General features: G+C 33.9%; 1 protein-coding gene across 1 annotated transcript in view; it reads left to right on the top strand.

The window, feature by feature from the left end:
• The first annotated feature begins 2694 nt into the window (after nt 1-2694).
• LOC129224587 (monocarboxylate transporter 13-like) overlaps nt 2695-17439 on the top strand; it is a 241270-nt gene continuing 226525 nt past the window's right edge. Inside the window, exon 1 of the mRNA XM_054859071.1 lies at nt 2695-3698. Coding sequence (XP_054715046.1) covers nt 3347-3698 — 352 coding nt within the window. The 5' untranslated portion in view covers nt 2695-3346. The remainder of the gene's footprint in view (nt 3699-17439) is intronic.

Below are 17439 nucleotides of genomic sequence, written 5' to 3'. Positions count from 1 at the left end.
AAAAAACCTAAATGCCTATTTTCTAATCCAGATAGGTATACCTGTATCCATTGGATGTTAAAGCAATGGAAACGTGCGGAAATTAATTTAAATATATTATTGAAAAACTGATTTTCGGGGAGATTATGTAATGCACATGTTATTCTTGATTATTAATTTATATTTAACCTAGAAACTCAATAATTCCTCCCGGCTGTTGATTGTCGAAGTCAAGTGTAATATGCATGTGTTGTAATAATTTCAACACTTAATTCAATAATATTTGGCTTTTTTACGCTTGCCGGCAACCCTGTTCTGCTTTTTCGAACTTTTTTCCGTGGTCCTTCCGACTTCGCCTTAATGAAAATTCATAGTACATCATGTTATCTCAGACATGAAAAATTATCCAATTTTTACTATTGTATTTGAAAATATATTTTTATACAAACTTCAAATTAAAGTTTTTAAATCTACATTAAAATTTAAAAATCCAGAAGCAACCAGACAACGCAATATCACATGTGAATGCAATTTTAAACTATTCATTTTGAAACGTGTGAGTGACAAGAAATGAAGCGACGATATAAATATATGCAATGTTTGGATGGGGGGGCCATGGGGGGCCCGGAATTAAAATTGGTACCAGGCCCCATTGCTGGTACCGGCGGCCCTGCTTAGAAACAAAAAACCCTTTCGCTCCATTTTGCGTCATCGAATCCGCTCTTAAGGCAAGTTTCGGTATTCCAGCCTGCTCCTTCGAGCCACCAACCAACCGAATGTCGGCGCTCGACGGCTGAGGGCGTTCCGCTCTCTACCCGACCACCCCTGTTTCTTGTACGAGTCGTCTGCCGCCTCCAAAACGTCGTCTGCTGGCGGCCGAACCGGGCTCTCCCTTCGCTCCACCAGCAAGAGTGCTCCAACACGTGTTTTCCGGATGCTTCTCCAGGAGTGTCAACTTGCTCCCCGCAGTGATTTTTTCCAAGAATTAAAAGTTTTCACTTCGTGAAAATCGTGGATACTGCACTGAGACACAAAAGTGTATTTCCCTTTGGATGATACGTGTGATATACGGTGAGAAAACTCCGACTAGAAACAAGATTCGGATTAAACATGTTTTCACGTGAAAGAATTTTTAACATTTTACAAGGAATTTTCGTCTTGTAAAGTGTTTTGATATCGGTCTTTCAGCGAGTAATGCAGTGATTTTACCTGTTTATGAGATGTAGCTGTCTATATTGCATTAGATTTTGAAATACTAAATTTAATATATGCATGAGAAACATTTCCACTTTCAACTCCATTGTTCTTCAGTAAGAAATCTCGTCAATCTTCATAAACCAAACATGTGTCAAATTTTAAACATGCAGAGATAATTAATGAATCTTATGAAAATGATGAAAAAATGTCAAAACAAAAGGAATAGTTCACAAAATTAAACAAACAAGATTTTATGAATTGGAAAATCATACATTTAAAAATTATCTTTTGCAAACCATTAGGAGTATTATGTACCAGCAGAAACAAAAATTAAGTCAAATTTATTCAGATTATTGAGAAACTGATATGGGTAACTAAAGTTTTTGTTAAAATAAAAACTCAAGCAATAAATAATATCTAATTATTCAGTAATAGATGTCTTTTTTTGTGATAGAAATAACTAAATAATTTACAATTAAAAAACGCGCTTAGACGATAGTGAATTTCTCTTTGAAATAAATACTTAAAGAAAAACAAACTATTTACACATGCTCTTTTTGTTGTTGACTGTGTGAAGCTTGGTAGTTAGTCACTGAAATGACAATAAAAAAGCTGTCTCTGAGATTATATGATTTGCTGAACTGACGCTAGAATGCTTCATGATCTTTTTTCAAACACGGTTACAAAATTTTTAATCCAGTTAATAGGGCTTGTGTATCGTTAGTTAGCAGTTAACTTTTACTAATTCGTTATTTAAAAAAAATAAATTAATATACGATAAAGTTCTGAAAAAGCGTTTTTCATAAAATTATTTTTACTTAATTTTTAACAGACAAAAAGTTAATGCATTTTCTAAAAACATAACTATGGAGCTTTACAATGAAATAGAAATTCATATCTTTATGAAATAAATTTGGGGTTTGGAATTTTTAAACTCTACTGTGGAAAGTTTTTAAACAATCTTGGATATACATTTTGGAACATTAAAATTATTTTTTAACATTTACAAGAATAAAGTAAACAGAAAAAATACATTACTTATAGAATATATGCATTTCCTTTAAGATCAGTTTCGCATAAGAAAACTTGATATCAATAACTTACAACTAATTATAACAAAGATCTGTGTCAGTTTTTTGACATGCAATGACGCCTGCATTTAGAACAGAGAGTAATGTTTTGTATTTAGGGTAGATATTTGTTGGAAAGTGTTTTCTTTTTTTGAAAATTTTCAATCGAAAAATTGAAACACATTAAACTGAAATTTATACAGAACTTTAGAAGATAGAAATTAAAATAAAAGCTATTCAGAATCCTTCATGTAATGCAGAAAAACGTTTTACCAAAAATACATTTTTCTTCACCGCATATAACATTCGAGTACTTGTCGAAAAATAAGTCATGTATCAAACATATAACTATTGAAACTTCAACAGCATAGCATACAAGTTTTTCCAACAAAATATTTCATTTACTTAAAACATGCTACACAACTCCATTGATATGACCTCGTTTCTTGTGTGTCAAGTCGTAAAACACTGAGTAAACTAAAATTTCATTTAGCTCTTTCTAGCCAATATCATGTGACATGTATTAAAATCGAAGAGCTGAGTAGAAATTTGCGTGCAGTCTCCACGAAAGTATAAATCACAAGATCAAAATCTACCCAGTTTATACGTGACTGAACTTCTTTCTGTGCTTAGCGCTAAGACCCAAGCACTCAACTGAAAGAACTCGGCTTCGAGGTGGCATGAGTTTAATCGATAATAGCTTTCTAGTCTGATATATAGTTTTTGGAAAATTGACATTGTCCGGGAAAGAACAATGTTGATTTTGTTCTGACTATGCTGAGGTTTCTGGATCATGAATGCTTAAGAGAAATTAGATGAAAGAAGATTGGTTAAACTTTGTGGAACTAGATGAACCAGGATCAATTAAATTTAGTGGGATTAGATGAAAGTGGAATGTTTAAATTTTGAAGAATCTTTTTCAACTGTGATTTTAACCTGAATAATGGAAATAGATGTGCTGCTGGTGAGTATAGATCTGTTCTTCTGACAATAATTAACACAGAAATATAAGTCAAGTTGAAATGTTTTAAAACACTAAATTTCGACAATGAAGAGAAACTTGAAATTTACAAATCACGTCACCTGAATGCTGTAACACAATGAGTGACGTCATAGCGCCCATCGTGGCGGATGTGGACGATCCATCTTCGAGTGGAAAAGGGGAACCCGCCAATGGGCCCCTTCCCGAAATAGGGGCTCCTACGAATGGGGCCCCACCGGTTCGAAAGATGCGATCCGGTGCGTCCAGCGTCGGACAGCAGTCAAGCAGGCTTGACCACTTGAAGATTTCCACTATCCGGCAACATTATTACCCGGAAGGTGGCTGGGGCTGGGTGGTCTGTGTTTGTGCATTCTTGGTGAACGCCCTGACAAGCGGATTACTGCTGTCTTATGGAATCTTCAACAGGGAAGTGCTTCATGAATTTGGGCAGGAACATGAACAGCAAGCGAGTAAGTAATTTATTAATATTTATCGGTTTTGCAACCATCCCCTACTGCGTGCATTTCTAAGTGACTAATCTTCAGCAATTTGTGTAAATTTATAATGCCAGTCACAAGTTACGTTAACCAATCAAAATCTTACCTAATAACAATACGAAGCCAGTATATAAAAATGATTTAGATGTAGCCTTATTACAAGATGAAACACGTGTATGAAGAATGATTTAAATGTTGCTTTATTACAGTACTAGTGGTACCAAGGACGGATACAAGGGAGGGGCGATCGCCCCCTCCTTGAGTCGACAGGCAGGAAATTTCTTCATGTATTTTCAATACTGAAGTTTTAAAACTGTAATTTTACATATTCGATGGTGTTAGAAGAAAGGGAGCTCTTTTCAGTCTTTAAAACGCAATCGTAGCACATCTCTTATTACTCTGTTGATAGGGACAGGAACATTCTACAGGAATATTTTCGAAGTTGAAGCCCCGAAATCTCAATTTTAGACGATAGATGATATTAGGGATAGGTAAACGAGGGGTTCAATGCAATCCTTCAAAAATTTTTAGAAATTGAAGTTTCAAAAAAGTAAAGAGTGAAAAACAATCGCACCCTCCTTGAACACTTTCTGGTTCCGCCCTTGAGTGGTACCCGCACGGCTTTGCCCGTAATAGAAAAATTAAAAGGTCTCTTGGTTCGCCTGTATATTTACAAATAATGTATGGTGAATTTCCTCGCCAATTGGCTTGTGCCCTTGTTACGGTTCCATGTTATGATAATTTCGTAATTTACTCGTGCATCTTATGGTAATTTTATTCTTAAAATTGGAATAGAAAAAGAACCACATCGAATTTGCTAAAAATCACTTCGAGGTGCACACCCCCATGCTACAAACTAACTTTGTGCCTAATTTCATAAAAATCGGCCGAACGATCTAGGCCCTATGCGCGTCACAGAGATCCTGACAGACAGACAGAGAGACTTTCAGCTTTAGTATTAGTAAAGAAGAAACACGCATATAAAGAATGATTTAAATGTTGCCTTACTACAGTATGTAACACGTACATAAAAACTTATTTAAATGTTGCCTTACTACAATATGAAATATGTTTATGAAGAATAATTTAAATGTTGATTTATTGCAATATGAAACATGTGCATGAAAAATGACATAAACGCTACCTTATTACAATATGAATTACGTTAATGAAGAATGAATTTAAAATTTGCCTTATTACAATATGAAACACGTATATGAAGAATGGTTTAAATGCTGACTAATTACTATATGAATCTCGTAAATGAAGAATGTTTTAAACGTTGCCTTATCACTGTATGAAACACGTATGCGAAAAATGGTTGAAATGTTGTCTTAGTTCATTATGAAACAAATAAATGAAAAACGATTAAAAGCTTTTTGCGCTAAAACAAAATTTAAAGCAGCAATTATTACAATAACATAAATAAATAACAGATCGTAAAGAAAATTATATTCTTCCCAATTTGCGCTTAATTTACGTAGATTATTGGTTTTGTTCCATGAAACATATAACATATACAGGAAAATATTCTCCGTAATATAAACCTTTAAACTACATATTATAAACCTGTTTTATCTAAACTTTACTGAGGTGCATTTCATATTCATTTCTTTTTTATGGAGAAGCAGTTCATTACTTCTTAGTGATTTAAAAGTTGAGTTAGTTTAGACTATGTTCATTAATCCCCAGTCATCTGCTCACATAATTCGTAATTATTTATTTTGTTCAATTATCTGCACATTTTTGCTTTTTATTACGTGTTTCCTTGAAAAAAATGAAATAAACGTAACAAATTTTTTTTCCTGTACTTAAATTATTCATGTTTTGGTTAAATACTTGATCCATCGGCTATAGAATTTAAAATGTTTGGACTAGCCCCGTAGGCAGAGAAACAGGTGCTATGTGTTACTCCTTTAATATTGTAAGTCATTATTATTTTTGAAAAAAAAAAAAAAAAAAACCGCCATGAGTACCCTTTATCCACTTTAAAAGCTATATTTCATTCAAACTTTCAGTGAAAGCTAGAGAACTTTCCCGTGAAATTCTTTGCTTTTCACTAGTATTTTCTGAAAATAGTTTATTTAGTTTGTTTTGACAGAAAAAAAAGGATTTGAACGTTATCATAGCAATGCATTTGTGCGGAAAAATTCAGAAAAGAGGATGTCAAATACAGAGACAAAAAAAAAAAAAAAAACTGCTTATTAACTATTCTTGACGTTGACTGACAACTACAACTTCCTTACAATTCATATATTTTTGTTTCTTTTTAATCAGTTTATTAGGAAAGTTGTTTAGTTAAAAGTTGTCATGTTTTTTTCTAATAAACTGGTTAGAAAGATACATGATAACTTTTAATACATTTGCCATGGATGTATCGATATTTATTTAGAAACATTAAAACATTTTAAAAATTATTTTAAGTGGCTTTAAAATACAATAGTTTTAGTTACGAGATTTTGTGAATAAGTGATAACACACTGATAAAATTAAATCATTCTGCTAACTCAAAAGAACAACTTCCGTTTTCAATGATTATTTAATCTAAGGAATAAATTTTGATACTTTTTAATTAAAATAACAGATAATTTCAAACAGTTTTACGATGTCAATGGTAAAAAAAGAGGAAATTACTTTGCACGAAGTAAAGAAAAAACACATCTTTTCTTTTCTTAAGAAAAAAAAAAAGAAACCAGACTTCTTAAATCTCTGAAAGTAATCTCTAAAAAAAAAAATAATAATCATTTAATTGTCGCATAAAAGTAGCTCTTTAATGTGATTTTTTTTCTGCTAGAAATAAGGGGAAAAAAACTCACTTCCTTTTCCTTTCCTTGAATCACATTTCCAGGCTTTTTCACTTCATTCCATGGTAGATTAATATTCTAAAAGAAAACGCATGCATTGTTATCTTTCTGCAATTATTACGAAGAAGAAAAAATACGAGGGGAATTGCGGAGTATTAAGTATTTAATTTTACGCATGAAAGGATAATGTTTTGTGAAAAGCAGAACTGTGTAACGAGATTAACTTTTTCAAAAGTGATGTTAAATAAGTGCAACAATTATAAGGCTGTTTTTATATTGAGAGCTTTCCAAATGAATAAAAAGTTTCAATAACATATTTCATTGCATTTCGATTTCAAACATTTGGCAATGGGGAATCAAACAGGAGAGATAAAAAGAAAGGGAGTTTTTTAGCATCCACATTGTTTTTATACATTATTTTCTATTATTCATACGATATTATTATCGTATAGGTGCACACTCCCATGCTACAAACTAACTTTGTGCCAAATTTCATGAAAATCAGCCGAAAGGTCTAGGCGCTATGCGCGTCACAGACATCCAGACAGAGACTTTCCTTTGTATGAGAGGCTTTATTATTTGTAAAGATAACAAAATAAGGGCCGTGGAAATGTGCACTTCAAACATTTTTTAACGCAAAAAAAGTATTTAGTGCACTATCCACTAGGCCGCATAGTGAGTATGTCTCTAGTCAGAAACTATGAGCTCGGCTCAAATTAGAGTATTGTGGAGAGAGTAAAATTAGCATAATGGGAGGGGAGATGGCGACAAAACGTGCACGCCTTGTCTCTCGGCCGCCCTGGTTATACAAATCCGTGCTTCATGGTTCTTCAGTTAAGGAAAAAAAAAAGACAAATAAATAGGATGGCTTTATAGGGGCCACCGAAAAAAATCCCATACGTAATTTTTTTAATGAAAAATATTGTCCTGAAAATCGTTGCTAAGTGGAGAAAAATGCATGGGTGGCCAAAACATATTTGAAACAGAGAGGGGGGGGGGGGAGAGTTTAATTCCAAAAGAGATTCAAAGTATTGTGATGAATACTCAAACCAGAAGTTTTAAATGTTTGAACGTAAAAATCGTAAGTAAATCATAGCTTGTCAAGAGATGCAGGCGGCATATTTAAAATAAAAAGTAGCGGAATAAATACGACCTAGTTACGGTAGCACAGAAAATTACCACATGCGTTCAAAATGTTAAAAATTCTTTTTCTGGGGCCGCAGACGCTTATTGTATTTCAAGAAAACAAAAATATTAGCAGAAAATTGAGAATTTTACTATGGGAAATCCAAGCGAATAACCGTGTTTGGGCAAAGGAAAATTAGAAGAAAGTATTACCACAATATTTATCAATAATTAAAATTGAAAATGAAGATAGAGACGTCGCCAAACTGAGGGCAGAGTGGATAACTTCAACGTAACCCCCGAGAAACGCCCTCATAATTAATCATTCATCATCATTCATGGTCGAAATAATTTCGTCTTTAGACTTTGATTTAAAAAAAAAAACTCACTGAGGTCTACCGAACCTGTCCTCCTCCTAATATTATAAGATCCTCAAAAATTTCATTGTTAAGACTTCAATTCGGAAAACCTTTTGCGGGAGGTCTCCAAAATCCCCTACCCATCTAACAGTACTGAAAATCGCCTACTTAATTGTGCTAATTGAATTTCAATTTTGAAAATTTACCGGAGTAGGACTCCAAATCTCTCCACCCATTAACATCGCCAAAAATCATCTAAAACTGCGTTTTCTACAGATCGAAAATTTTTCGAGGGAATGCCCCCTCTCTCGCCAACATCATCGGAAAACGTCTTAAATCTCGCTTTCAGTGCTTCAAGTACGAAACATTTTAGTGCGCAAGCCCCTTCAAAACTCCCGCCCCCCTTCCATGGAAGGTTAGCTTGAGTGGAGCTTTAATTTCAAGAAACTGGCGGCGCACTCAATTTTAACAAAAAAGCCTACAACTCAGTTTTTAAGGCTTCAATTTCAAAAAATTTCGAGGGGATTTCATGGTCCCCGCAACTCTCTCCTCCTTAATATCACCATAGATCGTCTAAAACTGCATTTTTCGAGTTACAATTTTCAAAACTCACCCGGGGGAGAGCCCCCGGACGTCCCTTTACCTGTCATAATAAGAAATAATTTACAATTGCGATCTTGGAGTTTGAAGTTTGAAAATTAATCGGGGGATGACCCCGAGTCTTTTCCTCCCTTAACAACACCATAGATCGTCTAAAACCATGTTTTCAAATAACAATCTTGAAAGTTTCTCGGGGGAGAGCCCTCGGACCCCCTCTTAATACATAATTAAATGTAACATACGATTGTGTTGTGGGAACTTCAATTTGTGGGAGGGGGAATATCGGAAGTGGCTATATTGGTCCTCCTCTCTCCTTCCTCCCCAACTTAAATAAAGTTTAAAACTGCGTTTTTATATCTTCAATTTCCAAAAAAATGCCTGAAGGAATCCCTCCGACACCCCTAATTCTGATTGAATATTATCCTTCGGATTAAATTTATATTACTAGTACTAAGGTCTAGTAATAGGCCTGCTAAACCAGAAGCTAAATCTTCTCTCTTTGTATATACACTGGTGGACAATTGCTAAGGACGGATTCAAATGAGCTATGTAGCGAGTAAAAAAGTAAGTGTAATTCGATGGCAAGTGAAATGCACTAATGCCAGAACTCTACAACATTGCAATGACGATAATTTATTGTGCTCTGAAATCCAGAAGGCGTTGAAAAGTGTTCAAAGGACGAAACGGTCATTTTGGGTTGAATACGTAAAAGTGAATAAATGTAATTACCGCCCCCAAGCGTTCCGGCGTAAGATGTTAATATGTGATATGGCTACCATGGAGAGCGATCCAAGCTTCCACACGTCATGTGATGCTTTACACATCATTATCCAGCAGCTGTTGGAATAATTTATCACATTCTACTGTCAGACACGGATAAGGGTGTCCTTGCTTATTCACTGTAAAAAAAATCCGAAACGTTACTGGTTATTTCCGTGGAACGTTTCGTGATTTCATAGGTTTTCACCTATTTCCCCAAACAATCAAGTATCTTCACAAAAAAGTTTCCTGAATTCCTAAAAGATGCACGAATGCAGACTTTGCACTGGTGTGAAAAATATTTTTTGCTACCAGTTTAAATATTGACGGAGCGTGTTTATTAAGTGTATCGGCTTTAGATTGTTTATGGCCCTTCCGGATTGACTAAGCTTCCAATGGGAGCAAATAAGTCACTGGATAGCTACTGCCTTGCGAGGCAGGAATTGCAGGCAAGAAACTTGCTTGCAATTTTCGCGTAGTTTGGCCGTGATTGCTCTAATATTTCTGGAGCTTTCTTGGTAAATCAGAAAGGTTCTAATCGAATAAATTAAACCTATTTAATTTTTCTAGATAGTTCACGACTGGCTTTAATAGGGGAGATTTCTTAATATTTCAGAAAGGTTACTGACTTTTATCAGAAAACGATCCTGGTTTTTGTAAGATATGTTACTGACTGAAATTGGGCACATCAGCTGCCTATTATTTTCCAGGAACGTTTCTGAATCGTTTTTACAGTGTTGGAGGGCGTTGTCGACCAGCACGACTGCTCCCCAAAGCATCCCAAACATTTTCAATATGATTCAGATCTATAGAACGTGCTGGTCATCCAATGGGTTAAACATTTTGAGTGAGCTAGAAACTCCTTGACGGCGATTGTCAATGACATGTTATGTTACCATCCATGAAAACGAATTTATTGCTCGCAGCACCATAGAACACGTCATAATGAAACAGTAGAACAGCATTAATGTATCACTAGCCGTCATAGTCTTGTTTGGAAGCACACAAGCGACATACGACCATTGATCATAATCCTACCCATGCCATGACGCAACTTGTAGTATTTTAGTCCTTTTTTTTATGTTTGTAGGTTTGAATGCTGTACCACTCTCATGCCAGGTTAGTTGTCGTCCACAATTAGACGACAGACTGAACATGCTTTCATCTGAGAATAGTACACAAGCCCAGTCGACTTCTCTCCAAATGCGATGCTGAAGACATAATTACAAACGAGCAAAACACTGACTTGTAGACAATGGGATGTGCAAAACAAGCTGACAGGCGTATAGTCTTACAGCATTCAAACGTCTGGTTACAGTTTTTGGGATATTTTTTTGCTAGTAGCAGCAGGAAACTGCTTTGCTACCTCAGTAGCTGTGTTGCGCTGGTTCCTTTTCGTTGCTAGCACTAAGTACCAATCTTCTGCTGACGTCGTATTGCGTACACGACTTCCCTCGTGACATTTGAAACACGTTCCATTTGTTTGAAATGATTTCCAAACTCTATAAACAACCCTGTGGCTGACGTCGAACTCCCTGGCTACATCTAAATTTTTCTGCCTTTCTTCGATGTTGCCAACCACACGGTCACCGATAAAATCATCTAAGGGATCTCGGTAAGACATAATGAAAAATGCAAGTTCGTCAATTGATTCTTTCCCGTCAATCTTTGCTTTTAAACAGAAATGGTCATCACGAGCCCAATCCTTCATATCGCTTATCAGCGGTATCACGTGACTAGCAACGTCGTGAGTCTAAAATTTGCATACTCACAACACGTCTTACTGTGTCCCGAACTTATGCTAATTTCCATATTTCCTTGCCTTTCATTTTGTGGTTGCTAACGCTGCTATTGCTATCCGTCCTTAGCAGTTGTCCACCAGTGTATATATTGAAACATGCGTTTGAAACAATTAAGGGGCCGCCAAATAAGCATCCCCCCCCCCAGTTTTTTGATCTATTGACGGCCTTGTGCACAGGTATAGGGGCTAAGGGTCCCTTGAAAATAGCAAAACGGCTGTTTTGTACATCTGAAAAGTAGTTTTCAAATTTATGGTCTCTAGCAACACCTTGCGCTTTAGTTCCATGCTTGAACTGAGTTTAGCCTAGAAGTTTTTCTGAAATGGAAAGTCTTATATCCGCTGTTCTAAATAATTGAGAAAATTGGAACAAGTTTAATGTGATGTAGAAAAAAAAAGTGTTTCGAATGATATAGAATGTTAATGTGTGTGGGAAATCTTTCATCATTTTAATAGGCAATTTACGTGAAATTTTAGCTTAAAAAATTAATTACAAAAAAACTAATTCGGAAGTTAAAAAAAAAAAAAAAGGACTCCGAAGTGCAAACCCCAGGAGCTCTCAGTAATTTTGTACAAAATTTTGAGGCTGTAGGTGCTATTGGGACTTCTGGATGCAAGCCCGCCGCAGGAATCCTTTCACAATGTCTTTGATGTTTCTTCTTCTTCTTCTTCTTTTTTTTTAATGTATATATATACAAAAGTAGCTAGTTTTTCTGTCTTACAGGGTAAACTTTTTCTTACAGCGCTTAAATTTTAACAAAGAATTGCGAACGAAATAAAAATATTATATTTTATAAAGTAACTAGCGTACCCGCACGGCTTTGCCGGCAGAAGAACATTAATAGGTCATTTAGTTCGTCTGTATATTTACAAATAATGGATGATGAATTTCCCGCCAATTCGCTATGTTAATTTGCCCATGTTATGGTAATTTGCTCGTCCACGTTATGATAATTCGCTCGGTAAAATGTTCTTAAAATTGGAATAGAAAAAGAACAAAATTGAACTTTCGAAAAATCGCTTCGAGATGCACACCCCCATGCTACAAACTCATTCTGTGCCAAATTTCATGAAAATCGGCCGAACGGTCTAGGGAATATGCGCGTCACAGACATCCAGACAGAGATTCTGACAATCAGCGTTATTATTAGTAAAGATAACATAAAAGTATGAATTAGTCGAAAGTCCAATTTATGAGCTGATCACGAGTGTTACTAAGCATTATTATTCCTCCCAAGAGGGCCTGCTGCCAAATTGTTTTGCCGGTTTGAATCATGATCTTTGGGTAAGTCAGTGTCACTTTCTGGCGTTGGTTTTAACGAATCTAAATAATTTTAATGTCATGCGTCTAACAGCAAATGATTGAGCATCGGAGAAGCCAAAGAATATGAGGAAAAGAAATTCAACTGGAATGTGGGCTGGTTCTAATTACGAAAATCGATTTTAAGCTCTGGAGGATCATTCATCGTTTGTTTGCTTAACTCTATTAAAGTACAAGAAAGGCCCCACCTATAGAAGAATAGCGCTTGGAACATTTCCTTCTGGTGATTTGAAAGTGTCGGCAACAAGTAGTAACGATTTGAGACGAATTTATTTGAGGGGTAGACAATAGAAGCAAAGGTTTCGGAAACTATCAGAAGGAAATTTCTTCCTAAGTGCAGCGTTAAAAATTTTAAAATGTAGTTTCTTAATATGGAAAGATGTGTACCATTATTATGAAATCTTCCCTTCAAAGGTTATTTGATATTTACCTTATTATATTTTCTAAAAAAACCTGAGGAAATATTGCGCTGAAGGTACTTTCTAGTAACGTCGTTCAGGGGTGCCCATCCCCACCAAGTTAAATGGCGCTAAAAAGTCAACCTCTCCCTCAAAAAGAATCTATACCCTCTTTCCCTTTTTATTTTTAACTCTCTTTTTTCATTTATTTTTTAAAAATGTTTTTTAAATATTTTAAACTTATTTATATTTTTTCATTTATTATTATTATTTTATTAGAAAAGTTCTGTGCTACGCCGATGACATACACACACGCACACAAAAGCTAAATAAATAAATGAAATAAAATCTTAGTACAATAAAATAAAATAAAGAATTTAAATTAAAAATAAATCAATAAATAAATTTAAATAAATAAATAAATAATAAATAAATACCCCGCCCCCATTTAGAAGGCACAACTTGCTCCATAATCCCCCTCACCCCTGAGGGCACACCTAACGTCGTTTCCTTAATGTATAACCAACGTACAACCAACGAGCTGTAAAATTTTTCTTTTCAAAAGCTTCGGTTTTTGATGTAGTTATAAGCTAACACATGAAATATTCAAATAAATGAATAAAATAAAAAAAAAATAAGTAAATAAAATAAAATTATAAACATACTTTTTTGCAATAATTTTACCAATAAAATTTGTTACTATTCCATCAAATTAAATATGAGCACTTGGATAGATTTTAAACTATGCATTAACTAAATTTAGTATTTATTTTTTCGAATTTAAAAATAAAATATTAGGTTTTTTACAGCTGAGATTTTTAAGTTTATTCAATCTATCAATTGTGCATTAATAATAGATTTTGATATTTAAAACCGGAATATGTTTTGTTAAATTTTCACGCAGTTCGACCTCTTTTCAATAAAGGCGAAAATTTGCTGTATTTTACGTTATACACCAAAGTTGTGCTGCATTTGTTGTTTATTAGACTACATTAGACTTTTAATGTTTTTAAAACTGAAGTTCTTTACTTATGTTTACCAAATGGGGTTATGGTGCTCAATATGTTTCAGGTTTTAGTGCGTTTTTATCCGATAAAACTTTTTAATATTTTATTTATTCGCAAAAAAAGGTGCTCTTATAGCTGCCGCAGGTTATACCTAAAGCCCTAGATCGTAGCTTACTATTATTTTTGTTATTATAAAATGTAACAGTTCTCGTTATTAAAATTTTAAATATGAATTAAGACCTTCTAATATTCGGTGAAGTATTTATTCAGTTAATACTAGCTGCTTTGCCCGGCTTTGCTCGGTCCTCCTTGAAAATAAAAATTGTGTCAAATGACGTATATTCAATAATCAGGCTTAAATAAAAATAAAAATAAAGAAAACATCATGAAAATTTCCCTTCCAAACAATGACGACAGATATTAAAATACTTTTAAGACATTAATTCGAAAAAGACGGATTTAAAAAGCGTAACCATGGAAACATAAAATAAAATAAGTTTAAGGAATTAAAATGCGAAAGAAAATGGTTAACAGTTTGAACGAAAACGAGATTTTTTGAACTTGATTTAAAAAAGCTTGTAACTTTGTTTCCTTTCGAGATAGAAGCTTAGTTTTACGACCATAGGTCGATCTAGATCTGGAGTAAAAAAAATGTTGCTCTTTTCAATGGTGTCAAAAAGAAACAATTCCTTCACTTTTAATCGATAGATTTAATGAAGAACGTAGTGCCTAAATTTCAGCTACGCCTTAAAAAATTCCAGTTAAAACGCAAATAACTCCCGTCGTAATTAAGTTACAGCATTGAAACAAATTGCGTAGAGTCCGAAAATTTCTACTCTTTTCAACGATATGTAATATTAATATACGCAAGTAATTTTTCACCCCCATATTCGGGAATTTATATGAAAATTGGGGTTAAGTTAGAATAAAAAAAGAACTATTAATCGATTTTTTTTTCGAACTGGTCTGCAAACCTTTCCGGTACTGAAATAAAGATACTCTGAAAATTTTAGCGAAATCGACCGGGTAGTTCTCGAGTTTTGCGCGTTCACACAAAAAGAAGCTTTTTGGAGACTTCATTATTTTACACTATGTAGAGATTAAGCTTATTTGTATTTCAAATATTTTGTACAGTTAGTCAAGTACATGCAGGGCAAAGTGGATGGGGCAAGTGAAATAGTTTATTTTTACTCATTCAATGATTAACTAAATCACTCAAGTTATTTATTAATTATTTAATTAACATTCCTTAATTTAGTAGTTCACCTATTTATTTATTCATGCACTTATTTTCTTATTCATTCACTTTTTTCCTCACTCGGTTTTTTCCTTCATACATTACTTAATTTATTTATTAATTTATTCGTATATTGTTTCATTATCTTTAAATTTATTCATTCAAGCTTTTATTAACTTTTTCATTTGATCAAAATAATTTTTATAATCGAATTGAAAATATTTCATTACAAAACATTTTATTTTTCATTTTGCCTCATGAAAAAAAAAAAAAAAAATTAAAATATTTACCACTTTTTTTTGAAGACGCAAATTTATTGCCAACAATAAAATTACTGCTTCAATGCACATTTTATCATAAATACAATATTTCTTTATTCACTGTAATTTTCAAAACAAATTTTCCAATTTGATGATTTTGAAACTATTTCACTTTTCCCCACATGCCCCTACATCTCAATGAGTTGAATTATTTTTTAACGAATAAGCAACTACATTCTACTCTTTTCAGTTCCAAAAATTTTGAGAACGTGCTTGTGCTTTTAGAGAACAAAACTTCTTCTTTTTTTCTGGATTTTGAAAGAAAATCAGAAGTTAAGTTAAACGTTAAGCTGAAACGTCACAAAAATAATGCCAAAAACATAGGCTGCTTACAAAAATCTATTTGAGCATCATTCAAATAGATGAGGACGAAAAACGTTACGCTAATTTTTATGCCGAAGAATACTTCAAGAAAGATAAAGGCTCTAGCGTTCCTGTTATAGGTGTTGATAGTGCAACAGCGCAACTTATTACACATTGGGAAAATTTGTAACACGATTTCTGCTAAACTAGATTATGGAGCTGTTTTAGAGTAAAATTGGCATGCTAATTTCAAAACTGTAGCTAGTTTATTGCTACCACTTTTTTCTCTCTGCGCCTTCTTATTTGAATGAGGCCTTCTTCCGCGAGAGAGTGCGGGTCACAGAACTACATTTGCTTTACTATTAGCTAAAACATAAACCTTTTTAAAAGGAAATAAAGTGGTTCTTTTCCAAAATATAATTATTATTTGTGATAAATCTATCTTTTCATTGTCGCAGCAAAAAAAAAAAAAAAAAAAACTTTCAATAAGAAATGTTTAATAATTCCGCGCTTATCAGTAATACAAAAAGGTAACTTCTTTTGAATTGTTATGTATATAATTGTTGATTACCAAAAAATATTTCTTTTGCCTTAGATTTTACAAAAATGTCCCATATTTTGTGAACTGGTCGCTTAAAAACTTGACATGATAGACAAAACTGAGATCATTTTTGAACTCGGAGACCATAAGTTATTCAAAAACAAATCACAGATCAAGGGAACCAAAGCTGTTCCCCAGTGCTATATTTCTGCTTAAAGTTTAATGCGAGAGAATTAAACGTTCGAAAACAACTGAAGAATATAATGAAACCTTTTTCCTTTGTTCTCCGTGCACTATATATTTTGCTTAAGAACTCAACGAAGTGTGGTAAAACGGTTAATTTAGAAGAAAACGAATGTAACAGATGTGCTAAAGTATTTGTTGAGCGAACTGCAACTCAGAATAAATTTATTGTTCCACTGCGTTGAGCAAGACACGGAAAGTTGATCTGCTCCAGAGATAATCTATGCTCCTTGATTTCCCTTAAATCATAAAGTCATCTCCGATTTCCTGAGCCCTAAATCTTCCCATTTTATTGAAAGGGGAGCCGTGCGTCTGGCTAATGAAATCTGAAAGCGATGCCATTTCTGCCTTTTCGGCTCCAGTCTTGCGAACAACGAACGAAATTATAACGAGACCTTTTTTAAAAAATGACAAAATCGCGGAGGGGGAATTCTCCCCTTTAATAATAATCCTCCGAACATGTCGCCGAACTGTCGACAGAAATACGAAATCAATTTTTCAAACAAAAGTTTTCGTGGATTCGCAGACAATCCGCTATGATCCATCAACTTTCAGTACAGTTGCAGTTACCGCCAGCTCTAGAGAACAATAACGTTATTCGTCACTATAAGTTTAATTATTTTTTCACAAGGCATTATGGAAGAGAAAAATATTTTTTCCTCCAGCGATTCCAGTAACTGGTAGAATAAGACTAAAGAAAAAGAAGCAACGAAATAAGTGAGGCTTTGAAAGAAACGTCGTTTCTATGGTTTATGTATTAAGTGCGAAAAAAAATTCGTTTCTTTTGTTTTAGATGTGGAGGCTTTTTCAAGGAATCGCACAATGGCGAAAAAATTTACTACATTATTTTTAAACGAAGAACCTTTATATTTGACACTTATCTAATTGCTGGGCTCAGG

This window comes from Uloborus diversus, chromosome 6, assembly GCF_026930045.1.
Source record: "Uloborus diversus isolate 005 chromosome 6, Udiv.v.3.1, whole genome shotgun sequence".
In the NCBI taxonomy this organism is placed as follows: domain Eukaryota; kingdom Metazoa; phylum Arthropoda; class Arachnida; order Araneae; family Uloboridae; genus Uloborus; species Uloborus diversus.
The sequence above is the reverse complement of the archived record's forward strand: the minus strand, read 5'-3'. Positions and strand labels throughout refer to the sequence as shown.